At 42.4% G+C, this 26,377-nt stretch overlaps 1 protein-coding gene across 1 annotated transcript; it reads left to right on the top strand.

The window, feature by feature from the left end:
• Positions 1–8,359: 8,359 nt before the first annotated feature.
• Positions 8,360–25,713, top strand: LOC127631149 (glutamate-rich protein 3-like). The gene is made up of 12 exons (XM_052109152.1): positions 8,360–8,462; positions 10,023–10,116; positions 10,360–10,485; positions 10,704–10,775; positions 11,127–11,249; positions 12,773–12,940; positions 14,044–14,241; positions 14,339–14,519; positions 18,322–18,508; positions 21,294–21,505; positions 22,558–22,743; positions 22,901–25,713. Exons 1-12 carry the CDS (start codon positions 8,443–8,445, stop codon positions 23,323–23,325), a joined length of 1,992 nt encoding a protein of 663 aa, XP_051965112.1. The 5' UTR covers positions 8,360–8,442; the 3' UTR covers positions 23,326–25,713.
• Positions 25,714–26,377: the final 664 nt, after the last annotated feature.

The raw sequence follows: 26,377 nt of genomic DNA, 5'->3' as shown, positions 1-26,377 counted from the left end.
TTGTCAACATATGCAAACACATTTAATGAAATACATGTTTTTTTGTTGTTGTTGAGTTGCTAAATTGTATACTTCAAAGTGTTAGAATTAAATGTAATAAAATCAAATTGGCCATGTACTATTTATAAACTAAATTTAGCTACACATTTCAGCCTTGGCATCTGCTTTTTGGCTATCTATGCTCCAGAGACATTTACAGTGTTTGTCCTTTGTTTGTTTTCCATGAGAGGCTCCTCAGCCTCTAAAGCCTGTAAAGTTCATTGTTGTAAGATTAGACAGAGGGGGGTTTACGATTTCTGAGGCCCAAAGCAACCGATCAACCTGGGGCCCCATTTAGAAAATATTTGCTTAAAAAATAACATAAAATTGATTTTAAATCATAATTTTAAATTCATCCTATCAGCCAAGGGCGAGGCTAGCTTCAGCACCCCTAAAAAGGAGCTCAGCACCCCTAAAACTTGGAGTAAGAAATGTTGTTATTCTAAAATTTTTGTTCGTCTTTGACAAGGTTAAATAATGTCCAAAACATACTCCGTAGTTTGTGGTTTAAAATGTATGTGTTAAGGATGAAAATGAAAACACTCCCGCTTAGCAAATGGTGTAATCCTCTTCTCTTCTTCTACTTCTCCTCTGTACCTGCACCACTCAGCATGACCGTCATCCAGCGCGAAACACACGCAGAGTGAGAACCCGTTATGTAGTGTTGTGAATCAACTAAGTTGCTCCAAAGCTGTGTCTCACACTTCTTTCCTTTTACCTAGAGTTATTCCGATTCCGAAACCATATCGGTGAGTACTGGATTCAGTATCCTGAATCACCATGGTACACCTATAATAAGTGTTTATTTTCGGACTATTTTAGTCCAGCGGGTCGCCGCCGCTGTGGAGTAGCACAGGACTTGGGTGACTCGTCCATAGTCATAAACGGAGAAAAGTAGCGCCGGTTACAATGTTCTTCTGCAAGACGCATGCAGTTCTGTTTATTAACTAATAGAGCGTGAAACAAAAACAGCAGCGCGACAAATAAACTGCGTACCTGTGTAGTGCGTACGTGTGTCTCTGTTGGTAAAGTTTTTCGTTAGTTTGATACTCATTTTAACAATCGGGAGTCATGTAAACATGACATCACGTGCGTCTTTTCTGGTCAGTCGTCATGGAAACATGAAGCCCTGGCGTTTGGACCAGAGTGAAAACAAACATATCACTGTATACCACCAGTATACAGGCAACTGCTGCAGCCTATAGACGAACTTGCGTGAACTTGCGCCCAATGAGAGGCGCCCGCGCGCTCACTGTCCCAAAGCCCGCCAGAATGGGCGTGGCTAGGGTGCATATAAGCGCAGTTCATAGGCTGGAACCCTGGTTTTCATTGAATGAAGCGAAAATCGCTCGTGGCGCGATCACGGCCAGCTACGCAATACTCGTTCCCTCATCTAGAGAAACCGAGGTTACGTAGGTAACCGAGACGTTCTCTTACAGGAGGTTCTCTCGTATTGCGTAAGCTAGCTTACGATACGGGAACCCATTGTCAACGCCGTGCGCGCCAAGCATCCACTGCATGAGCCCCAGGGGGGTGGGGGGACCCGGGGGAGCCCTTGTGAGTGGGGAAATAATATTTGGCCGGCAAGAGTGCGGGTCAGTGTGTGTGTGATACATAAGTACATAGTGGGAAGGGAAAAACAGAGCGGCGGTGCCGGTCTGTGTGGAATGTGTCCCATTAGTGCAGCTCACCAGGGGAGCTGTAGCGTATTAAACCGCTAGTAGTTTTGCCTGCAGAGCGGGCACTTCCAGATTGTAAAATCTGACAAAGGTGGAGGGGAAGCCCAGCCCGCTGCCACACATATGTCCTGAATGGAAATCCCGCTGGACCATGCCCACGAGGAGGCCATGCCTCTGGTGGAGTGAGCCCTAATGCCTAACGGGCATGGCAGGTCTTTCGACGCGTACGCGGCAGCAATAGCGTCCACTATCCATCTAGACAGTGTCTGTTTCGAGGTGGCGAGACCCTTGGTGCGCCCTCGAGCGAAACGAAAAGCTGCTCAGCGCATCTGAAAGAGGCGAGGCGCACAGTATACAATCTCAGTGCTCTGACTGGGCAAAGGAGATTTGTGTCGCGTTCGCTATCGGATGCTGGCAGAGCCGATAGGGAAATAATCTGTGCTCTGAAAGGAGTACCGATCACCTTGGGAACATAGCCGTGTCTAGGCTTTAAAATGACCTTGGAGTCACTTGGTCCAAACTCCATACACGCAGCGCTGACAGACAGCGCGTGAAGGTCTTCCACACATTTAACTGATGACAGGGCAGTCAGAAAAATGGTTTTGAGTGAAAGGTATTTCAAATCCACGGATTCAAGCGGTTCGAAAGGGGGGGCTTTCATAGCTTCAAGAACTACAGAAAGATCCCAGATAGGAACCGATTGGGGGCGCGGGGGGTTCATCCTTCTAGCTCCCCTGAGGAAGCGGATGACCAGCTCGTTTTTTCCCCGTGACTGGCCATGCAGGGGTTCGGCGAACGCCGCAACGGCCGCCACGTACACTTTGAGCGTGGATGGGGATCTGCCCTTATCCAACAGCTCTTGTAAAAACACGAGCAGTGACGACACCCCACATGTCTGTGGGTCCAGGTCTCTGTCGGTGCACCATTTTGAAAACACCGACCATTTGGACGCATAGAGTCTTCTCGTGGAAGGGGCTCTAGTGTGTATGATAGTGTTCATTACTCCTTCTGGCAAAGCGACGGGTAGTCGTTAATCACCCACGCGTGCAGCGCCCAGCGCTCTGGGTGGGGATGCCAGATCGTGCCGCGAGCTTGAGAGAGGAGATCTGCTCTCACTGGGATGGGCCACGGGGCTGTCAGTGACAGCTGCGTAAGCTCCGGGAACCATGTCTGATTCTCCCAGCACGGGGCTATGAGGAGCACTGAGTGACGCGTTTCCCTGATCCTCTGCATTACCTGTGGCAATAGCGAGACAGGAGGGAAGGCGTAAAGCGGGCGGTTGGGCCAGTCCTGGGCTTTTCGAGAAAAATACTGGGCAATGAGAGTTCTCTTTGGACGCAAAGAGGTCTATCTCTGCTCTGCCGAATAGGTGCCATAACGTCTGGACTGTTTGAGCATGCAGGGACCATTCCCCTGGGGGAATATTGTCTCTGGACAGTCTGTCTGGGCCGTCGTTCAGGTGGCCTGGCACGTGCGTCGCCCTCAGCGAGCGCAGGTGGCCCTGGGACCAACTTAGTATGCGTTTTGTCAGATGGAAGAGGTTACTGGATCTGACACCGCCCTGACGGTTTAGATAGGATACCACAGATCTGTTGTCCGAACGGACCAGGACGTGGTGACCCTGAATGACCGGGAGGAAGCGCACGAGCGCGTACTCGACCGCTATCATTTCCAGACAATTTATGTGAAGGAGCTTTTCCTGAACTGACCATAGGCCGAAAACCGGCGAGCCCTCGCAGACCGCGCCCCAACCCGTGTTGGACGCGTCTGTCGAGATGACCTTTCGGTGAGATACAGCTCCCATCGTTACACCCCGCTGATACCATTCGGCCACCATCCAAGGCTGCAGAACTGATATACAGGTCTGAGTCACTCTGATCGGCTGGCGGCCTGTGGCCCACGCCCGGCGAGACGCGCGGGTGTTTAGCCAATGCTGAAGCGGGCGCATGCACAGTAAACCCAGCTGAAGTACTGCTGCGGCTGAGGCCATGTAACCTAACACTCTCTGAAAATGAAGTCTGGCTTTCTGGACTTCCGAAAAACAGTCAACAATGCCACTTACCGCGGAACCGAAGAGACCGGACGGAGAGAGCAGCGCGTTGAGGAACGTGGAGCGCTCAGCTTCTCCCATGTCGGCTAGCGTTAGCCACAGGTGTCTCTCGGTTAGTCAGCGAGGCCATGCACTTCCCTAGGGCTTGAGCTGCAGCTTTGGTGGCACGAAGGGCGAGGTCCGTCGCGCTCCTTAGATCTGTAACAGCCTCAGGGTGCCTGCCGTTCTCATCCCATTCCCGAAGAAGGTCCGCTTGGAGGATCTGCAAGACGGCCATGGAATGCAGAGCAGATGCGGCTTGGCCGGCGGTGGAATAGGCGCAGCCAACACAGGCGGAAGTAGTTCTGCGGGCCTTAGACGGGAGCAATGGCTTAGACCGCCATCTCGCGGAGGGCGGGCAAAGGTGTGCTGCTACCGAATCCTCGACCGGGGGGATGGAAGAGTAGCCCTTCTCGGCGGCGCCGTCCACTGAAGCGAGAGAGGTGGAGACATGGGATCGAATCCTGGCCGAGAGAGGCGCGTTCCACGATTTAGAGAGCTCGGCGTGGAGTTCCGGCAGGAAGGGCGCCGCGCGGTGATGGCTTTGAAGAAAGCAGCCGTCGAGTCTGTTGTGAGCCTGCTCAGGGGGCGGTGACCACTCGAGCCCGAGGCGGTCGACGGCCTGTGTGAGGAGGCGTATCAGTTCCCCTTCGACTCCGGCGCGGGTCCTGCTGGATTCCTGGGCCGATGAGGAGGCTTGTAACCACTCCTCACTGTCCGAAGCCATGATGGAACAGCAGCCCTTGTCCTCCGCCTCACTCTCCGAGGTGGCAGCAGTGCGGCCGCTCGGCGGCAACTGCATGTCCCGGGGGGGCGGGGAGGGTGAACGCGATGCTCGAGGGAGAGGTTCCGGCGAGACAGTTACTTCTAAACCCGGTTCCGGCAGCCTTTGGGAGCGGCGCTTCTTCCAGCGCGGCAAAACAGAAGGCGGCCTGAGCGCTTCGAGTTGAGCCTGCAGGGTCGACATCGGAATCTCCTCGCAGAGGTCGCATCCGCCGTCAGTGAAGGCGAGCTCTGCATGCCCCAGTCCCAGGCAGAGAGCGCAGATGATGTGGCGGTCTCCGGCGCTGAGAGGAGTGCGGCATGAACCGCAGGTGCGAGGCATCTTTAAAAAGACGCTCGTGCTCTTTTGTGAAGTTCACTGAGGAACTAGTTTGCTTTAAAAAGGATACGTCGCCGGATGGCGTAGCTCGCAGGATGGCTGAAGGTGGCGGCGGCCGGCTTCTTCGAGCGCTGTCCAAGCTTGCTTGATGCCCCTCGAACGGCGACGCGGCTTCTTGCAGTTTCAGAGATGCGAAGAGCTTCGCTGAAGAGATGAAAATCAGGGTTCCAGCCTACGAACTGCGCTTATATGCACCCTAGCCAGGCCCATTCTGGCGGGTTTTGGGACAGTGAGCGCGCGGGCGCCTCTCATTGGGCGCAAGTTCACGCAAGTTCGTCTATGGGCTGCAGCAGTTGCCGCAGAGCAACCAATGAGCTCGCTAGCTAGCCCACTCAAGGTCTGCAGTTGCTGCACTGCGTTGACAAATGATACAAAATTAAGGATAATTTTTTGGCTTCAATATCTCAGAAAAGATGAATCTTTCCCATAGCGTAAGCTAGCTTACGCAATACGAGAGAACCTCTCGTAAGAGAACCAGCTGAGTGAAGAAGGTTTTGTGTTTGTTACAGGAGGCTGTCTGTGTTGAACTCTAACAATTAAGCTGGTGCTCTGAAAAGGTCTAAAAAAAAAAAAGAAAAAAAAAATCTGGATTTTGGAGTTAGTTGAACCAATGTTAAAATGATAAAGTTATTTTTCAATGGACGTATTTTTTGTTTTTGTGTGAAAAGAGGGTGGGTGCTGGCAGTGGGGCTCATTGGGTGCTCAGCACCCCTAAAGCTCTGATCTTAGAATCGCCCCTGCTATCAGCCATTGTAGCCAAGTACATTCAAAATGTTTTCTGAAACATAAAAATCTAGTTAAAGTGAATGCATGTTTTCCAGTTTTCCACAACATAGTGATACAAAAAACTATATTTACCTATACATATTTTACAAAACACTTTTTGTTTTAATGAACAGGGTGTGTGAAAAACCTACTACATTCGCTAACATTTTGGAATTCAGTTTTTATTTATTGTAATAAGGCAACAATTACATATTATTGTCTAGTTTGTCATTATAATTTGATACAGTATTATTATTATTTCTTTGAGGATTTGCTCTATACAATAGTAATATAAACTGTAATAATGTGTCCCTATACAAACGTAACAGTCAGTTTCTGGTGTGGGCACCAGCTGCATTATGTGCTGCTGTGAATCTCACCAGATTTACCAGTTTTTGCTGTGAGATGTTACCCCAGTCTTCCACCAAGCCACTGGCAAGTTCCCAGACATTCTGGGGGGAATGGCCCTAGCCCTCACCCTCGATCCAACAGGTCCCAGACGTGCTCAATGTGATTGAGATCCGAGCTCTTTGCTGGCCATGGCAGAACACTGACATACCCTTTCTTGCAGGAAATCTCGCACAGAACGAGCAGTATGGCTGGTGGCATTGTCGTGCTGGAGGGTCATGTCAGGATGAGCCTGCAGAAAGGGTACTAATTGAGGGAAGAGGATGTCTTACCTGTAATGCACAGCATTGAGATTGCCTGTAATGACAACAAGCTCAGTCCAATGATGCTGTGACACACCACCTCAGACCATGACGGACCCTCCTCCGCCAGATCGATCCCGCTCCAGAGTACAGGTCTCTGTGTAACGCGATAAACGCGAGTCCGACCATCATCCCTGGTGAGACAAAACCGTAACTCGTCAGTGATGAGCACTTTTTGCAAGTCCTGTCTGGTCCAGCGGATTTGTGTCCATAGACGACGTTGTTGCCGGTGATGTCTGGTAAGGACTTGCCTTACAGCAGGCCTACAATCCTTCAGTCCAGCCTCTCTCAGCCTATTGCGGACAGTCTGAGCACTGATGAAGGGATTGTGTATTCCTGGTGTAACTCGGGCAGTTGTTGTTGCCATCCTTTACCTGTCCCGCAGGTGTGATGTTTGGATGTACCAATCCTGTGCAGGTGTTGTTACTCATGGTCTGCCATTGCGAGGATGATCAACTGTCCTTCATGTCTCCCTAGTTGTTTTAGGCGTCTCACAGTACAAACATTGCAATTTATTGCCCTGGCCACATTTGCAGTCCTCATGCCTCTATGCAGCATGCCTAAGGCACGTTTAGGCAGATGAGCCCCTGGGCATCTTTCTTTTGGTGTTTTTCAGAGTCAGTAGGTCAGAGGTCTCTTTAGTGTCCTAGGTTTTTAGAACTGTGACCTTAATTGCCTACCGTCTATAAGCTGTTAGTGTCTTAACGACCGTTCCGCAGGTGCATGTTCATTAATTGTTAATGGTTCATCCCTTTACAATAAAGATCTGTAAAGTTATTTGGATGTTTACAAATGTATCTTTAAAATGCAGTGTCCTGAAAAAGGGACATACCTTTTTGGCTGAGATTATTTCTGTTTTATTTAATTTACTTTCACCAGGAGCTTATATTCTTACACTGCAGTCAATGTGCTCCGAGATCGAACTGTCCGGGAACCCAAAGTGACTGAGGCATTCAGCCAGGATGACATTTGGAGTTGAAGGGTAAGTGATTGCTTCAGGAGTCAGGATTGCATGCAGGAGAGCACGGTTCGCTCTCTTTGTCCAATCAGAGAGCTGTATAATAATGCCTTAATCAGGGAGCAATTGCCTTCTCTACAATCACAGCTTAAATGCCCAATCACACTGATTGTGCTGTCTGTCACCCCCCACACACCCAAACACCACTACAATCTCACTGATGCCACGCGCGTGCGCGCGTGTTTGGTTCGGATGGCATTAAATGATCCAATGGCAGTCCTACCCCATTTGGCAACTTAGGCGAGACCCCTCCTGTTTATTTATATAGTGTATATTATTATTATTATTTTATCAATTACTTGGCACCTTGTTTTTCTATTTTTTATGGTGATTTGTAATTGTTATATTATTTTTTTCATGTATTACTGCTTAGACAAAACTGTATGTTAACACAATCATGTCAATTGTACTTAAAATTGAAATGGAAAAATATACCCTTCGCAGAAAAAATAAATGGCATTCTGTGGCAGATTTCCTAGTCAAAACACTAGAGGGCGTCAATGTACATTGTACTTTGACGTTTAGGTAATTCTCCGTTTCTTAAATTTTTTTACGTATTAAATCGTCTACAAATACTGCAACATCTGAAAAACGTTTTATTAAAATTGCATAATAATTTTGATAAATAAGTCTTATAAGCCTTGTTGTAAATACATTATGGAAAGACTACCTCGTGCTTTTGACCGTCAGACTGATCAGTGTGAACGTATTTTCTTATTGAGTAAATACATTATTTTGAATAATCTTTCATTTTTCAATTTTTTTTAACGCCCACGTCCGATAAAAAAGTGTGGAGAATTGTCGTCATCACGTGATTCCCCATAGCAACGCGGGCTGTCATCAGTTCCGCGCGAGGAAAGGTTTTGAGTGTTCAGACAGAGCCGGTGTTGTTCGGCAGATGCACACATAGTTTTAATGCACTCTGGATTAAAGAAAGCTCTCCTATCATTGTCTGTTTGCGAAACCGCGAAACCGAAATAATGAGTCATTTCAACCCAGGGTGAGTAAACTAGACAAAATCGCAATGTTTACTGAAATATTCTAGTACAGAATGTTACTACTAGTACACATTAACAAGTGCCCCGTTTTATACAGCCAATTATATGAGACGTGTGCTTAACCAACTAATGCAAATTATTTTCAAATCATAACATTATATATCCAAAAGACCTTGTTACTGTGGAGATGAACAACAAGATATCAATCTCTCTCTAATGGACAGACTATTATCCAAGCTTGACTTAAGTAAATGTTGCTTGTTTGTTAAATATACCTCAAATAGCCTGTTGTCGTGTTAAAGCCATGTCTGAATTGAAAATTGAGCCAAAATGTGACTTTTGTGTATTTGTATTATCACACATGTTTAGATTGTCATAAAGAGAAAAGATATAATGTTTCATTTATGAAGAAGAATACTAGAGGCATGAATTCAAAGGGGGGTCAAGGGTTAAGTGTGCTACCTATCCACACTCAATTCCAATAGAAACCAGACACCGGTAATGTTATCTACGCGGCTTGAGGATTGGTGTGCTGGTTCTTTTGTCTTCTTTACAAAAGCTGGGGGAATCAAATCTGCATCGGAAAAAGCCAGGCAGGCAAACAGTCGAGCATTTCCAGGTCTACACTTCACACAGATGTAGAGTGCTCACCTCAAGCTGAAATCCTTGGCGATGGTGGCCCCTAGGATCAGTGAATCATTCCATCAGCCTGGTCAGACTTGTTGTTACATTACAACTCCTGAATGCCCTTGATGAGATATATATATGAAGGTTTTAATTCCCAAGGTAACCATCCTGTGACTTGTGGGATTGCAGATACTGACCAATTGGCTTAATTCAGTTCTGAATTATACAGAAAAGTATCAACATTATCAATGCTCAGGCACACATTGCTAAAGAAATAGTTCACCCAAAAATGTACGTTTTCTCTTCATTTACTCACGATCATGCCATCCCAGTTGTGTATGACTTTATTTCTTCTGCAGAACACAAATGCAGATTTTTAGGAGAATATTTCAGCTCTGTGGGTCCATACAATGAAAGTGAATGATGACCAAAACTTTGAATCACCAAAAATCACAAAGGCAGCATAAAAGTAATCATATGACTCCAGTGGTTTAACCCATGTCTTCTGAAGCAATCCAGTCGGTTTTGGGTGAGAACTGACTAAAATGTAACCCCTTTTTCACTGTACATCTTGCCATTGCAGTCTCTAAGCATGATCCTGAATTCAAGCTTGAATACACTTCCTGGTGCTTGACGGCACTAGTAAGTGTATTCAAGCTTGAAATCAGGATTGCTTCAGTTTACCTGTTTTAAACCACTGGAGTCTTAGGGGTTACTATTATGCTGCCTTTATGTACTTTTCGGAGCTTCAAAGTTTTTCTCACATTTCACTTGTATTGTATGGGCCTTCAGAGCTGAGATATTTTTCTAAAAATCTTTGTTTTCTGCAGAAGAAAAAGTCAAACACATCTGGGATGTGTGAGATTGAGTAAATGTTGAGAGAATTTACATATTTGAGTGAACTATCCCTTTAATCAAGTTATGTCCTTGTTCAGTCTTCTTGCAGTTTACAACAGTTTAACAGACAAACATCTGACTGGATACTTCAACAATGCAAGAATACGAAGACATCTTCAAAAAGTCGGGCTGGTATGTATGTGCACATTTAGGCTAAAACAAGTAAATCTAGCTACTGTATATAAATGTGTTATGTGTATGAGTAAAAAAATATAATTGGGATTAACCTAGACTTTGTGTGCCCCTTTACAAACTAACTTACACTGATCTCTCATATTGCATAATATTGCCATTTATATTCTCATAAGGACCACTTTATATAATCACAAAAAGTAAATTAGCTTTAGTCAGTAAATGCTGGTGCTTGTACTTCAGATCACCCGGAGTGGACAGATTGTTCCGGATAAGGAGTACAAGCACAAGTTGATCCAAAGAGCGCATCAGAGACATGTGAGGGAGTGTCTTGCTCAGGCCATCTTCCACAAGGTGCTAGACATGGAGGTGAGAGCATTATACAATTCACAGGTGTTTTATCTGAAGCTGTATTATCCTACTTATCTTGATCTATTGTAAGATACTCTATTGTAAGATCATTTAACTTGGATGACATAAAAGGCAAAATGTATAAATAGTATATCTTACAGTATATCAGGGCATTTAATTTATAGCACCCCAAGTATTTTCTAGAAGATATTTAACTTTGTTTTCTGTTTAATCAGCGCCTTCATCAAACCAAGATCAAGAGAAAACTTGAAGAATTTGCACAGAGGGAACGAATCCACAAAATGAAGGTTTCTCATTTTAACATAAATTATTTTCTTTTTAAGGCTCAAACTGGCCTAGGTCTAGTGATATTAATGGGTTAGTTCACCCAAATGTGAAAATTCTGTCATCATTATGTTGTTCCAAACCCATATAACTTTCTTCCTTGGAACTTAAGATGAGAAATCTTTAGGAATGTTCACCCTACTCTTTTTTCCCATTAAATACAATTGCGTTCTGTCTAAAATCTCAATTTGTGTTGCACGGAATAAAGTAATTCATACGGTTTGAAACAACATGAGCATGAGAAAATGTAGACAGAATATTACATTTTTGGGTGACGTTAAAAGTAAAATTTTTGCATTTTATGTTATGCTGAGCTCTCCAAGAGATATGATGATGAGCCATTGCTAATGCTGTCGCCTCGGCCACCCATGGGGCCAAAGATCACACCCGCACGCCATTCTGGACCGGAGGGAGAGCATTCTGAGTCAACAGAATCTGTGAGTGGCCCATACGTGCCATTAATGCTTAGAATAGCTTTTTAAAGGTGAAGTGTGTAATTTCTGTGCCACTACCATCCCCAAAACAAATTGCAAAAATATTGTTGTTTTCAAACAGATTTCCCGAACACTCCCCCCTCCATTTGTCGCACAAACTCACAATATTGCAGTGTTGCTGTGTCACAACACTGAAACTTTAGTGTTGAGTCACAAATTACTTTGTTTTCCTAGAGATGTATAAATCAATTGTCTTCCACTTCTGCTAAATACCTTTTGAGTTTTATGACTTTTTAACATTTGCTTTGAAGATTTTACCTAGTTAGCCTTAATAAGTGAGCTAAACCATTGATGTGGATCATTTGTTTGCTCGCCAGGCCCTTGGTATGTTTAACAGGAGGTGATATGAAGCTTGACGTTGTATAGGTACCTTTGATTGTTGCTCTGGTTTGTCTAGATAATTCTTGTAGTCTCTCCTTTGCCCATAAAAACTGCAAACCCACATAGAAAGTGTGTTGAGACCTTGGATTCTGTATGTTTCATATTTGGTGTTTTTTCTTAAATTAATATCTTTTGACATGACTGACATCTTATGATGCACTAAATTTGCGAAAGTGCTTTTAAATTAAATGAATGAGTGTATGTTTGTGGATTTGTGTGCAAGCTTCTAAAGAAGGTCTTCTTAAGTTGCTTTCAAGGGTCGTATTGAGAATTTTGTGAAAGAGAAAATAGCATTTTATTAGAATAATGTTTGCATAATTGCAAACACGTTGTCAATTAATTTATAAAGCACATTTAAAAATGTGTACACCAGTGCTGCACATGGGCAATTAAAACAGCATAATATATTTAACAGTATAAGACACCAAAGACAAATAACCATAGACAAAACACAGTAAACATTACAAGCAAACAACAAACTTAAAAGAAAACTGAAAAGATGATAACTTGAGTTTAAGACTGTGGCAAGGAGGAGGGTGGGCCCAGGCCGTGATGACGCACACCCGGTCCCTAATCAGGCTAATCAAGCCGACGAGATGGATAAAGGCCGCCGGAGGCAGAGGTTCAGGAGAGAGAGCTACAAAACACTCAAACATAAACACATTCAGGGCAGCTGCCTGTAGCTCTCTCTCTCCAAAACCTCCACCTCCAGCGGCCTTTATCCCTCTCGGCCCTGCCCTGCCCTCCTCCTTGCCACAGAGACTTATTCTCAATAGAATACCCAATAATATAGTGATGTTACTGTATATTACTCCAATTATTTAATGCAAAACATGATTTACCCAAGTAGGATATGTCCCTGTATCAACATTCTTTGTTGTTCCTGGAAAAACATTCCTCAACCAATTATATCCCTAACCCTAGCCTTAAAATCAGTGGGCACTGATTGGTTGATCTGAACATTGCCAAAAGACCAACAAAGGATGATTAAGAAGGAACATTTCCTACTTGTGTAATTCACATTAGACCTTATATAATCAGCATATTTAAAATTTGGCGGTTGTTTTATCTGCTTTTCCCAATAGCTGGGTTCCTCCAGGCCCAATACAGCTCCTGGGAAGATGCAGAGGCCCGTTCGACTCAAGCCCCTGAACAGCAACAGTGCCACAGCCTCTCAGAAAAGAACCTTTCCTGGATACAGACACCTGGACCGAGACTCGTCCAATGACAACGATCAGCCCCTCAGTTATACGGTGAGACCTTCCTGAGGTCCTATCTCTTACACTCTCACTTACAAAACCCCTCATCACATGTCTTTCACAAAGACTGCACAAATCACCCTCAGACAACTAATATTACTACTTTGCATACTGCTCTGTTGGAGTAAGGATTGTATGTTTCTCATAGGTAAAAAAAAATCGCAAATGAGAAGAGATCTCAGCTTTGCTGGGATACCAAAATCCACAATCAAGTCAGATATTTTAATATAAACTCAAACATTTCTCATCAAATTCTTCCATGACCACATTTTCTTGAGTTAGGTTGCTATCCACATTCATTTCAGCTCTGTACTCTTACTTTTTGTCAACAATTGACTCATTTATTTCTTTTTTGATCCTTCTAAGGAAATTTAGGAGAAACATCTGATACAAATTTGATTTAGCTAAACAAAATTTATATTACCAAAGTTCAACCATGAAACTCTGTGGCGCAAGCTAATAAGTTATTTCACCTTGTTATCTATTAGCCAACTGGCTAACTCACATGTGACATGTTAAGCCAGTCTGATCACATAGTATAAGCTGATTGGTCCTTTGACATATAATGTCAAAGCTGCTATGTCTTGCTGCTGTTTTTGGTATTGTTTGTATTGTTGTACACTGGAAGCTCCTGTCGCCAAGACAAATTCCTTGTATGTGTAAGAATACTTGGCAATAAAGCTGATTCTGATTCTGATTCTGATAATGGGGTAACCAATCAATTTGCATATCTCTCTTTCTCTTACATCAGCTGGTTTCACTGCAATGTGCTGTGAGAGTTTTTCTCTCAAACCCACCACCACCCCAGCTTCAATTGTCTAGATCTGCTTCATGGGGATTGTTTCATGTCTATTTGTGTAGCAACATGTCATTCATGCTTGCTCAGTATGTCTGTGTAGATTCTAGCAGCAGTAGCAGCAATGTAGCTGATCTAGTCTGCCATGACCAAAATTATTTCAGTATGTCATAGCCACATTAACATGTTAAATCTATCAGAAAGTTGTCTTGACTAAAGTCCATGAGGTCTCCAGAGCTATAAAATAGAGCAATAAGCAATAACCTTTTGGACTTTTTGTCTCCTGGGTTTTGTTTTCTAGCTGGACAGAGACACAAAGAGACATTTGACCATAACAGACTTCTCTAGTACCGTCTCGCCCTATCGTCTCCCTGTCATTAACAACTACGTGACCCCTGTGCCACCCCTCACAAAGAAGAAAGAAAGAGGGCCAAAACCGAATGGTACACTTAGGGGTCGAAAGTTAAGACCTACTACTGCGCCAACAGCATCTACAGAGGTCAATGTCGGTGTTTTTTGAGTATTCAGATACTTAACATAACCATTGTAGCTCTCAAAAAATTGCATTCACATATTCTTTGCTATGCTTCTATTAGCAGCCATCCACTCTCCAGAAGACGTCTGCCCAGAGTAAAGTGTCTGTAAGAATGATGTACTTTGGAAAGAGTGTCCAACTTTCCCATGATCTAATGGACCTCAGAGATGAGGTGAAGGTCTTCCAGCAGCATTGTGGAGGAGAGAACCTCTGTGTCTACAAAGGGAAGCTAAAAGAAGGAGGTCAGTGTAGGTCTCTGTACTTACGTGCTGTGTAATTTAAAGTTCACTCAAAAATTAAAATTCTGTCATAAAAAAAGATACTTAACTTGATATTGTTTCAAACCCGTATGACATTCTTTCTTATGCTTAACACAAAAGAATATGTTTTAAATACAACTTGATAGTGACTCAATTTCAAGTTTAAAAAAGGACCCAAAAGTGTCATAAAATCCATGCATGAAATTCCAAGTCTTATAAAGTAGGTTTTGGTAAGAAACAACCCGAAAGTCATGTTTCAGACACATTTTGTAAAAACATCAATTTAGTGTTCATGAGTGCATGAGAGAAGCTCACTAACAGTGACTATTTCTCTTCTTTCTTTCTTTTTCTCTTCTTTTGTTATTTATTGTTTTACTGGTAACACTTTACAATAAGGTTCCATTCCTTAACATTAGTTAATGCATTAAGAGTCATGCACTAAGAAGTCAAAACATTTTTACAGTGTAAGGATTACCCTGGCGACCACTAGGGGTCGCTATATATGTTTATTGTTCACTTTGTGTCTTTCGTTTGGTTATGGGTTTTTTAGTTATTTTCCTTGACTTTGTTCATTGGTTCTTGTGTTTATTGGTCCCGGGTGTTTCTTGTTAATTTGTCTTGTTCACCTTGTTTCCTCAGTTTGTAATGTAATTAAGAAATGGTTGTTAACCATGGAATGGTGGAGTTCAAGTTGAGGTCTGGAAGACCAAAAAAAATCAAAACCCCTGTTTGACTGCAAAAGCCCTTAAGGAAGATTTAGCAAACTCTAGAGTAGTGGTGCACACCTGCACAAATATTAATTTCATGGAACAGTCATGAGAAGAAAACCTTTCCTGCCTCCTCACCACAAATTTCAGAATCAGATGTTTGCAAATGAACATCTGAACAAGCCTGATGCATTTTAGAAACAAGTCCTGTGTACTGATGAAGTTAAAATATAACTTTTTGGCCACAATTAGCAGAGGTATGCTTGGAGAAAAAAGGATGCAGAATTTCATGAAAAGAACACCTCTCCAACTGTTAAGCACGGGGGTGGATCGATCATGGGCTTGTGTTGATGCCAGTGGCACAGGGGAACATTTCTCTGGTAGAGGAAAGAATGGGTTAAATTAAATACCAGCAAATTCTGGAAGCAAACATCACACCATCTGTAAAAAAGCTGAAGATGAAAAGAGGATTGCATCTACAACAGGATAATGATCCTAAAAACACCTCAAAGTCCACAATGGACTACCTAAATAGGCGCAAGCTGAAGGTTTTTCCATGGCCCTCACAGTCCCCTGATCTAAACATCATTGAAAATCTGTGGATAGACCTGAAATGAGCAGTGCATGCAAGACAGCCCAAAATTCTCACAGAACTAGAAGTCTTTTGCAAGGATAACCAACCCCACTATGGATCTAGTGGCTTTGCAACTGTTGTCTCTCAGACAAGGAGGTGGTACCATCAAGCATTTTACAGAGCAGTTGTGTGGTCTCGCCCAGGTTCTCAATTGGGGAGATATTGTGCTCAAGGTCTGCTATCATTTTGGACTCAATAAGGCTGTGAAATCCTGTCTGCTAGGAGGCAGATGTGAACTTTCCTTGTTTTAATTTAATGACTATGCTTTGAGGCTCAAATTCTCCTCCTATGCCAGTAAACCCACTGCGGCACCCAGCTCTCTTTAATTGTTCATCCCCCAGCCACTGCTAGTGCCCTTGGCCACGGAGGCTGTTCCTCAGTTGCTTCTAGTGTTCACAGCCACAGAGGCTGTTCCCCAGTCGCTGCCAGTGCTTATGGCCTCGGAGGCCGTTCTCCAGTCGCTCCCACTGCTCATGGTCACGGAGTCCTTTTCCCAGTCGCTGCCAGCACCCATGCCTGCTACAGTGCAAGAGCCAGTGCCCATGCCTGCCACAGTCAACGTGCCAGCGCCCATGCCTGCTACGGTCACCTTCCACAACTCTGCCCCCCATGCCTTCCATGGCTCTGCCTGCTCCTCTCCTCCTGTGGCTTTCCCCCCTGAGACATACCTGCTACAGTCCAAGAGCCAGTGCCCACGCCTGCCACAGTCAACGTGCCAGCGCCCATGCCTGCCACGGTCACCTTCCACAACTCTGCCCACCATGCCTTCCATGGCTCTGCCTTCTCCTCCTCCTGCGGCTTTCCCCCTGAGACTCCACCTCCTGCGGCTCCTGCCCCCAAAGTCACCGCAACTCTGCCCCCTGAGCCTGTTGATGAGTCTGTCCAGTTCCCTGAGATGGTCGACGAGCCCGTCCAGATCCTTGAGTCTGTCCTGTTCTCTGTGGCCATCGATGAGTCTATCCAGTTCCCCATGGCCATCACTCCACCAGTCCAGTCCCAAGTGGCTACTGCCCAGCCCTCTGACTCCTGTCCAGCAGCCGCCCAAGTCCAGTCTGACTCTTGTTCAGTGGCCGGCCAAGTCCAGTCTGACCACTGCCCAATGGCTGTCCACGTCCAGTCAGACCCCTGTCCAGCGGGGTCTGACTGGACGCGTCTTTCCTGAAGCCATGCGCCTTTCCTGAAGCCAGCTCCCAGGCCGCAAGACCCCACCTCTTTCCTGAGGCCTCCTCCCAGGCCACCGGACCCCGCATCTTTCCAGTAGCCACTCCCCTTGACACCGGCTCAGCCCTGGTTCCCTGGTCCATGCTGGTCTCTGGGTCCTCTGCTGACTACACCCTGGCCCTCTGTTTCAAGCTGGTCTCCAGGCCCCCCACCTGATCCCATTTGTTCGCCGAGTCTACTTTGCCCTTCTGTTACTGCTTCTAATTTCCTAGGACTCTCAGTCCCTCTTGCTCTTCTCCCGTGTCCTCTTTAACTGCCACCTCCACAATCTCCTGCTCCTCCCATTAACTATTTTGTTTATTATATGTGTTAAGGAGCTTTAGGAGCCGCTCCTTAGATGGGGCTCTGTAATGATTACCCTGGCAATCACTAGGGGTCGCTATGTATGTTTATTGTTCACTTCGTGTTTTTTGTTTGTTTTTGTTTTATGGGCTTCGTAGTTCTTTTCCTTGTCTTTGTTCATTGGTTCTTGTGTTTATTGGTACAAGGTGTTTCTTGTTAATTAGTCTTGTTAACCTTGTTTGTTCTCGTTTATATATACCCTTGTGTTCTCTGGGTTTTTTTGTTGGTTCTTGTCTGTACAAAGCTATAATGGTTTGTTCAGTTTTTATGTTTCTTGTGTCTTGGTTTTTCCATTAAAAGTAGCTGTGTTTAGATCTTGCTCTCTTGCCTCATCTCTCCTCAAATGTTACATACAGCATTTTTTAACCTTTGTTAATGTTAATACAATTGTTCATTGTTAGTTCATGGTGCATTAATGTTAACAAGTACAACGTTTGTTTTAAAAAATGCATTGGCAACACTTTACTATAATGTTGATATTTGTTAATGTTAGTTAATAAGATACAATTGTTTATTGTTAGTTCATGTTTGTCCATAGTGCAGTAATGTTAACATATACAAAAATGTATTAGTATATGTTGAAATGAATATTAACTAAGTTTAATAAAAGCTGTAAAAGTATTGTTTGATTTTAGTTAATGTTATCTAATGTTAATAAATGGAGCCTTATTGTAAAGTGCTACCAAATAATTTGTACAGTGTATGTTGTAAATAACATTAACCAAGATTATTAAATACTGTAAAAATGTTAACTAATCGAACCTTATTGTAAAGTTTTACAATTTTAAAATTGTGCTACAATAACACAATTAACACTTCTTTCCTGCAATTAAAATTTTGCCCAGCCTGAATAAATTCCTTTGCATACTCTCACTTGTAGAAATTTTACAGTTTGTGTCAAGACGTCACCTAGGATTACCCTTCAGCCTTACTTTCTTCCTGAATGGCCTGCAAGTTGACCGGCTCAGCTCCTGCTGTGAGTTCAAACACAGGAAAGGCGCTCGACTCGGGGGCCGACACGGACACTTTGGATTTTGTGGTGTGGAGGGAGCCTCTCCTTGCTACAAGTAATGATATTGCATTTCAATAGCATACATTTTAATTTAGTATTAAATTAAATTAAAAAAATTATATATAGATATATAATTATATATACACACAGGCAGAGAAAAGTTTGGAATAATGTACAGATTTTGCTGTTTCGGAAGGAAATTGGTACTTTAATTCACCAAAGTGGAATTCAACTGATCACAAAGTATAGTCAGGCCATTACTGATGTAAAAAAAACAGCACCATCACTATTTGATAAAGTAGGGATACACAGATACCTCTTTCATTAGTGGCTAACAGAAGATACAGTGGACCAGTTGGTCTCCATATAAACATTGATTTCAGTCTTTAACATTTGTTGGAAATCAGGATTTTGTAAAAGGGATACATTAAGGAACCAACTATATGATTTATTTTTCTCTGTATGTGTCAGCACCTTTAAACTCACCAGGGCATGATCTGAGACTAAAATGTTTCCAATTGAGCAATCCACATTTATATATATATAAAAAAATAGTCCCTACCAGATGGGTTCAAAAGTATACAAATATCTGCAAGACCAAGATTTTTACACATCCTGTGAACCGCCAGTGTTGCTGTAGGGGGCTTACACACTTTTGCTTTATGATCAAAGACTGAATCCATCAAAAGATTAAAGTCTCCTCCCAATATTATATCGTGAGGGGTGCCAGTAGCTTGCAACATCCCTTCAAGATCAATAAAAAAGTCCTGATCTTCAGCGTTAGGTTGAATATAAATTGTGTGTCAAAAACAAAATTACAAAAAACACATTTCAACATTAATGCAACTTCCCCCCAAACGAAACAAAAAGAAAAACGTGGTCATTAACCCCACGCATGACAGCACCAATCGGCGTCGATCCCTCTAAACTCAAAAGGTCCGTGTACGTCTGTGAGAGCCCCCGCAACAACTTTGCCATCGGATTGCTCAAGTCCGGTGATTCTGCAAAAATTTTGTAAGGCAGAATTACATTACTTTGTAAAACAAACCCCAGCCAATAGGCAGAATAAACACAAAGAACATGTAGATTCCTTCACAGAACTGACTCAAAGGTATGTTCCTCCACAAAACAAATTCCAGTCGATATGAAGTCATTCAGTTTCCTCGGACAGACAAATGAATGTTCAATGAGCCGGCTGCTTATGAGTGAGGCAGATGACGTAATCATTCCAATGTCCCGCAAAAATACTCCACAAATCAAACTCCAGCCAACAGGAGGCATAAGCACAAGGAATGAACAGGTTCATCCACAAATGTCCCGAAGCAGTGTTATTCCACAAAACAAACACCAGCCGCTAGGCGGAACCAGCACAAAAAGGCCTGTCTCCCTCAGCAGATCTGTGAGCCGGTACTCTGTGAGCTCACTGGATTTCCAGCTTATGGCCTGTTATGTCAAGCAGACTTGGGAAGAACTCGACTAGGAATTTCACCATATCTCTGCCTTCCTCATGCTCAGGAATTCCAACAATTCGGATGTTATTCCTGTGATTCCTTTCCATTTTTCCAAAATGCCTTCCATGTCCATTTTGGTCGCAGGTGGTTTAACGGATAATTCCCTCTCCGATGACTCCAGATAATCGACCTGTTTCTCAACATCGACCACTCTTGTAACCAACTTTGTTTCCATCGCCGTAATCGATCAACGTATTACAGCGAGATCCTCCAAGTCAGCAACAACCTTCGTCAGCATCACAAACATGTTGGACAGTTGATGCTGAATTTCTCTGCCGCGACATTCAAATCGAGTCTCATTTGCCGCGACATCCAAATCGAGTCCACAGGCCCATCAGAGCTATAATCTTGAACACGTAAGTGCTTTTAATGTCTCCAGAGCCCGAGGATTTAGATTTCTTTGCCATGTTTAGTTCAAAGAGCAAATGTGTCACTGGGTGTATAGAATTTCACCGGATTATAATATGAAAATAATAAAAAAGTTAGCAAAGGGCGCAGAGCTGTCGCTCACACATCTTTTGTAGTCACAACATTATTCCATAGTTGTGATGACTTTACTATTACATTTTCGAACAGTAGTGTGTGTGTGTGTATATATATACATATACACACAGTATATATGTTAAATTATTTTAATATTAAAGTTTTTTCACAATAATGCTTTCTAAAAAAGAAAATGCAGTACACCAATAGCTCGGTCAAAGGATATTTTGTTTTCAAATATTTAAGTGAAAATAAATACTGTGCACAGAAATTGTATCTACATCATCTGATATAAGGTGAATACAGGTAAAGTGGGACACTTATTTTTTATTTTATTTAATGTTTCTTTCTTTTTCCTCTGAATAGAGTAGTGATCTTAAAGGAATAGTTCACCCAAAAATTTTAATTCTCTCATCTCTGACGCTCATGCAACACATATGTGTATGACTTTCTTTCTTCTGCAGAACCCAAATTAAGATTTTTTAAATAATATTTAAGCTCTGAAGGTTCATACAATGCAAGGAAATCAGCACTTTAAAACTCCAAAAAGGACCGAGTTCACGCTACCTCTAGCGTGACATAAAAATGTTGGCATGTTCAAAATTGTTTTGTGTGAGGGGCTGAGCCAGATGGCATCATATTTTAAAACTATATCAAAGACAAATTATTAGAAGGTATTCTACTTTGCCTTTATTCACCCTAATTCAATTGTATCATCCTATATAAGATATATATAATTATATCGGCCACCTCACTCTCAAGATATCGGTATTGGCAATTGAGAAACCTATATCGGTCATCCACTAATCAATATGCATTATGTTTTTGTATGATGCAATTCTTCAGGTGTATTATTGCCATGGGCTTGGACAAGAAACCCACCCCTCCTCCGAAAAGAGTTACAGAGGATCTGCCCACCTCTAAATCCCCTAATGCTGAGGAGGCTACAGATGACAATGAGCACATAGACACACATTCTAATGTGGAACCTGATGCGCCTGAGGAAATAGAGACAGAGCCCAATGGAGAATCAGCAGGACAAAAGAAGTCCAAAGATGGTACAGACATCTGATTTACCTGATTTCAAAAGAATGATCTTTAATTGCTGCACCTGCAAGGTTGTTAATGCTGCAGGGCACAACAAAAGTAACATGTACTTGGTGATTCCATGCATATGTAGTTGAACATAAATGATGTGTGTTTCTGAAGTAAAGTTTTGGCAATTAGTCAAGTCAAGTCAAGTCAAGTGGTTTTTATTGTCGTTTCAACCATATACAGTTAGTACAGTACACAGCAAAAACGAGACAACGTTCCTCCAGGACCATGGTGCTACATAAAAACAACAAAGGACCAACATAGGACCACATGAGACTACACAACGAAATAAAATACCTATATAAACTACCTATATATACCTATATAAAGTGCACGTGCAAACATGTGCAAAAAGTACAGGACAGTACAACAAATTACTGACAATGAACAGGACAATAGACAGTGCAGCGCCGACCAGTACTCAGTAGTGCAAAAAGATGACAGTTTCTAAAAATGTAAACATAACATACTATGAGATAATGTTCTATACACATAGCAGTTATTGAGGTAGCAGACAGTTATAAAGTGACAGTAATTAAAGTGCAACTCAGGACACGTGTGTGTCAAACCAGTCTCTGAGTATTGAGGAGTCTGATGGCTTGGGGGAAGAAGCTGTTAGACAGTCTGGCCGTGAGGGCCCGAATGCTTCGGTACCTCTTGCCAGACGGCAGGAGGGTAAAGAGTTTGTGTGAGGGGTGTGTGGGGTCATCCACAATGCTGGTTGCTTTGTGGATACAGTGTTTTTTGTAAATGTCTATGATGGAGGGAAGAGAGACCCCAATGATCTTCTCAGCTGTCCTCACTATCCTCTGCAGGGCTTTGCGGTCCGAAACGGTGCAAGTCCCAAACCAGGCAGTGATGCAGCTGCTCAGAATGCTCTCAATAGTCCCTCTATAGAATGTAGTGAGGATGGGGGTTGGGAGATGTGCTTTAAAGATTAAACCTATTCCAGGTGTACATAATGTATATTTAAAGTTTATTGCTCAGATCATACTGATGTATTGCTCTCATATAGAGTATGAGGAAGACTTCGAGGCAGATGATGAAGGACATGTTGAAGATGGCAATGAAGTTGTGGAAAAGCCATCTTCTGCTGTCAATGATGGAGAAAAAGAACATGAGACCAGGGATGAAAATGAAAATGACGTAAATGAAAAGCACTTTGAGTCCGACAGTGAAGCTGAGGATGCTAATATGTCTAGTTAGTATTACTTCATCCATGGTCACTCACACAATTTTCAGCATTTGTCAACAGTTAAACACAATGACAGTCTATGGTCCTTTATATAGAAGATTCCACATTTTATACTTTATACAACTTTTATGTATAGGTGAATACATTTTTTTTTTCCCTGTAGAAGTCAGAAGGTCATCATCTGTCTCATCTGGTCAAATGTCCAGCTTATCTAGCAGTGACAATGAAAACAGTGAGAGAGAAATTCAGGATGAGACCAAAAAAGTAACTTCTGCTAATGTTCCAGAGGAGCACTTACACGCTGATCCAGAGGAAGTCCTCACAACTGCACAGACCACAGCTGAGACAAAAATGGAGATGACAGACATCACAGAGTCCAGCTCTGTTACACTGCCTCAAGCTGTTGAGATAGACTCTGGGACACAGGATGGTCAAGGGGACAGCATGGTGAAGAGTGACCTGGAAATGTCAGAAGAAACAGAGAAGACAGAGGGAACTGAAGGTGAGGAGGATGGGGAGGAAGCCAAACCTGAAGATAAGCCACAAGAGACTGAATCGGAGAGGGGTGAGTATATGCATGGAAACTAGTCTTGTGTGCTGTGTACCTGTTTTGGTGGGACCTTTTATGTTTATATCTGTTTATATAGGCTTTTTAAAAATCAGAATTGGAGAAGTTTGCAAACAATTTGATTGATTCAACTTGAGCATATTTAGCATCTTCTCCAGACATAAGATTCAATGAAATAGTTCATTTAATGAATTCTTCTCATGAGGAGAGAATAGTTTAGATTTATGATTAGTTATGATGACATGGTTTATTGCAACAATGGGTCACCACTTATTATTCCAGTTCTGATTGTGTTTAAAGCCGAATGTGCATTACACATATTTCATTGTAATTCTCAAGGCCCCGGAAATCCCATTGTTTTTAACTCTTTGGGTGGCTTTGCAAACTGAATTTTTTTTTGTGATTTTGGGGTTTATTTTGTTTGTGTTTGGCATATGTAAATCAAATGTGTTTTGATGTGTTTTTGATTGCATGTTGTTTGTTTTGTCATATGCATACTGCTCTGTATAAACCAATATTTCTTGACATTTGCAATCTGTCAAGCAATCTTAATTAGACTTGAAATTTACATTTATGCATTTGGCAGATGCTTTTACCCAAAGCGACTTACAATGCACTTATTACTGGGACAATCCCTCTGGAGCAACCTGGAGTTAAGTGCCTTGCTCAAGGACACAATGGTGGTGGCTGTGGGGATTGAACCAGCAACCTTCTGAGCCCATTACACCACCGCCACTCCCTATACTGTTGAAATATTGTTGAAGTCAGAAGTTTGCATACTCTTTGGTTAAAAAATTAATTTGAATGACTCTCCACAGATTTAATATTAGCAAACTATAGTTTTGGCAAGTAATTTAGGACATCTACTTTGTGCATGACATAGATAATTTTTCCAACAATTGTTTAAAGACAGATTGTTTCACATTTAATTGACTATATCACAATTCCAGTGGGTCAGAAATATACATACACCAATTTAACTGTGCCTTTAAGCAGCTTGTAAAATTACAGAAAATGATGTCAAGCATTTATACAATTAGCCAATTAGCTTTTGATAGGAGGTGTACTGAATTGGAGGTATACATGTAGATGTATTTTATGGCCTACCATCAAACTCAGTGCCTCTTTGTTTGACATCATGGGAATGTCAAAAGAAATCAGCCAAGACCTCAGAAATAACATTTGTGGACCTCCATAAGTCTGGTTCATCCTTAGGAGGAATTAGAAGGTAACGCGTTCATTTGTACAAACAATAGTACACAAATATAAACACCATGGGTCCTGGTCTTCTGGTCTTAAACACAAATTGAACTGTTTGGCCTTAATGACCATCTTTATTTTTGGAGGAAAAAGGGTAAGGCTTGCAAACCGAAGCTCACCATCCCAATCGTGAAGCATGGGGTTGGCAGCATCATGTTGTGGGGGTGCTTTGCTGCAGGAGGAACTGGTGCACATCACAAAATAGATGGCATCATGAGGAAGGAAAATTATGTGGATATATTGAAGCAAAAACATCAGCCAGGAAGTTAAAGCTTGTTCGCAAATGGGTCTTCCAAATGGACAATGACCCCAAGCATACCTCCAAAGTTGTGGCAAAAATGTCTTAAAAACATCAAAATCAAGGTATTGGAGTGGCCATCACAAAGCCCTGACCTCAATCCAAAACTGAAAAAGCATGCGCAAGCAAGAAGGCCTACAAACCTGACTCAGTTACACCATTTCTGTCTGGCGGATTGGGCCAAAATTCCAGCAACTTATTGTGAGAAGCTTGTGGAAGGCTTTTGACCAAAGTTAAACAATTTAAAGGCAATTCTACCAAATACTAACAAAGTGTCTGTAAGCTTCTGACCCACTGGGAATGTGATGAAAGTAATAAAAGCTGAAATAAATAATTCTCTCTACTATTATTCTGACATTTCACATTCTTAAAATAAAGTAGTGATCCTAACTGACATAAGACAGGGAATATTTTCTATGATTAAATGTCAGGAGTTTCAATTTATATGGCTAAGTTGTGTGTAAACTTCTGCCTTCAACTGTATGTATGACAAGTCGCTGCAAAACAACCGCATATCTGTATACAACAGCATGCATTACTCGCTGGCGTACTGTATGTATGGATTTACAAATTTAATGGTTGAAAATATAGAGCAGGTTTCTGTGTCCTTTCATCTTTAGGAAGCTGTTCATCTCTGATTTTCTTGTGCTTGAACCATTCAAAAAGTACATGGAACCATTTTGAATGTGTTTTCTATTATACATAATTATAGTAATTGGCTTAATTTTTACACTTAATGATATCGATAAGATTTTGTTTAAATTCCTTGTTATTCAATGTGGATTCCCATCAGAGATGGTTATGGATCTTTTTTGTGCACCTGTCCTGTGTGATAGCATTAAAGTGATTGTACCCTGCATGCTGTGCTTCCAATCACAGTGTTTGCTGTGTTTGTGGTAATAATAAACTTTTTTTTTTTAAATGTGTGTTTCATTCATTTCATTTCTGAATATGTTTAAATTATGTTACAAATCATCATACTGATCTTCAGCATTGACTATTATTCAGTTCATTCACCTTCCAATGTTACTACAGAAAACAACCTTTTGACCAGTTAACATGTTCTGTCTCATTCCGCATGGGTATACACAGCCAACTCAATGCAGGAGAAGTTGGCTGAAGCAATTATGAAGGAATCTCAGTGTAGTTCAGAGCCAGAGTTCAGTGATACAAGCACAGAAGAGGACCAAGGGGCCTCAGTGAAGACCCAAAAAGATAGCCAAGGTAACACAGTTCACCCACTTTTATTTGGGTGTCTACAGGTCCTACAATTGGCAAATAACAAATAAAGCCCAGTAACAAATGACTTGTCTTTAATTTATCTTTCTATATTGCTCAATGACATTTTTAGCTTTTGTGTTTGCATAAATGCATAAATCTGAAATGGTTTGAAATTATTGTTAGGATTGCAAATGCTCACTTTTACAGGAGCTAAAACCAAGAGTGCAGTTGGTTTCACTTCACCGCAACTGTTAAACACATATGAAGATATTTCAGAGGAAACTGAATTCAAC

Source organism: Xyrauchen texanus, chromosome 37 (assembly GCF_025860055.1).
Source record: "Xyrauchen texanus isolate HMW12.3.18 chromosome 37, RBS_HiC_50CHRs, whole genome shotgun sequence".
In the NCBI taxonomy this organism is placed as follows: Eukaryota; Metazoa; Chordata; class Actinopteri; order Cypriniformes; family Catostomidae; genus Xyrauchen; species Xyrauchen texanus.
The sequence above is the reverse complement of the archived record's forward strand: the minus strand, read 5'-3'. Positions and strand labels throughout refer to the sequence as shown.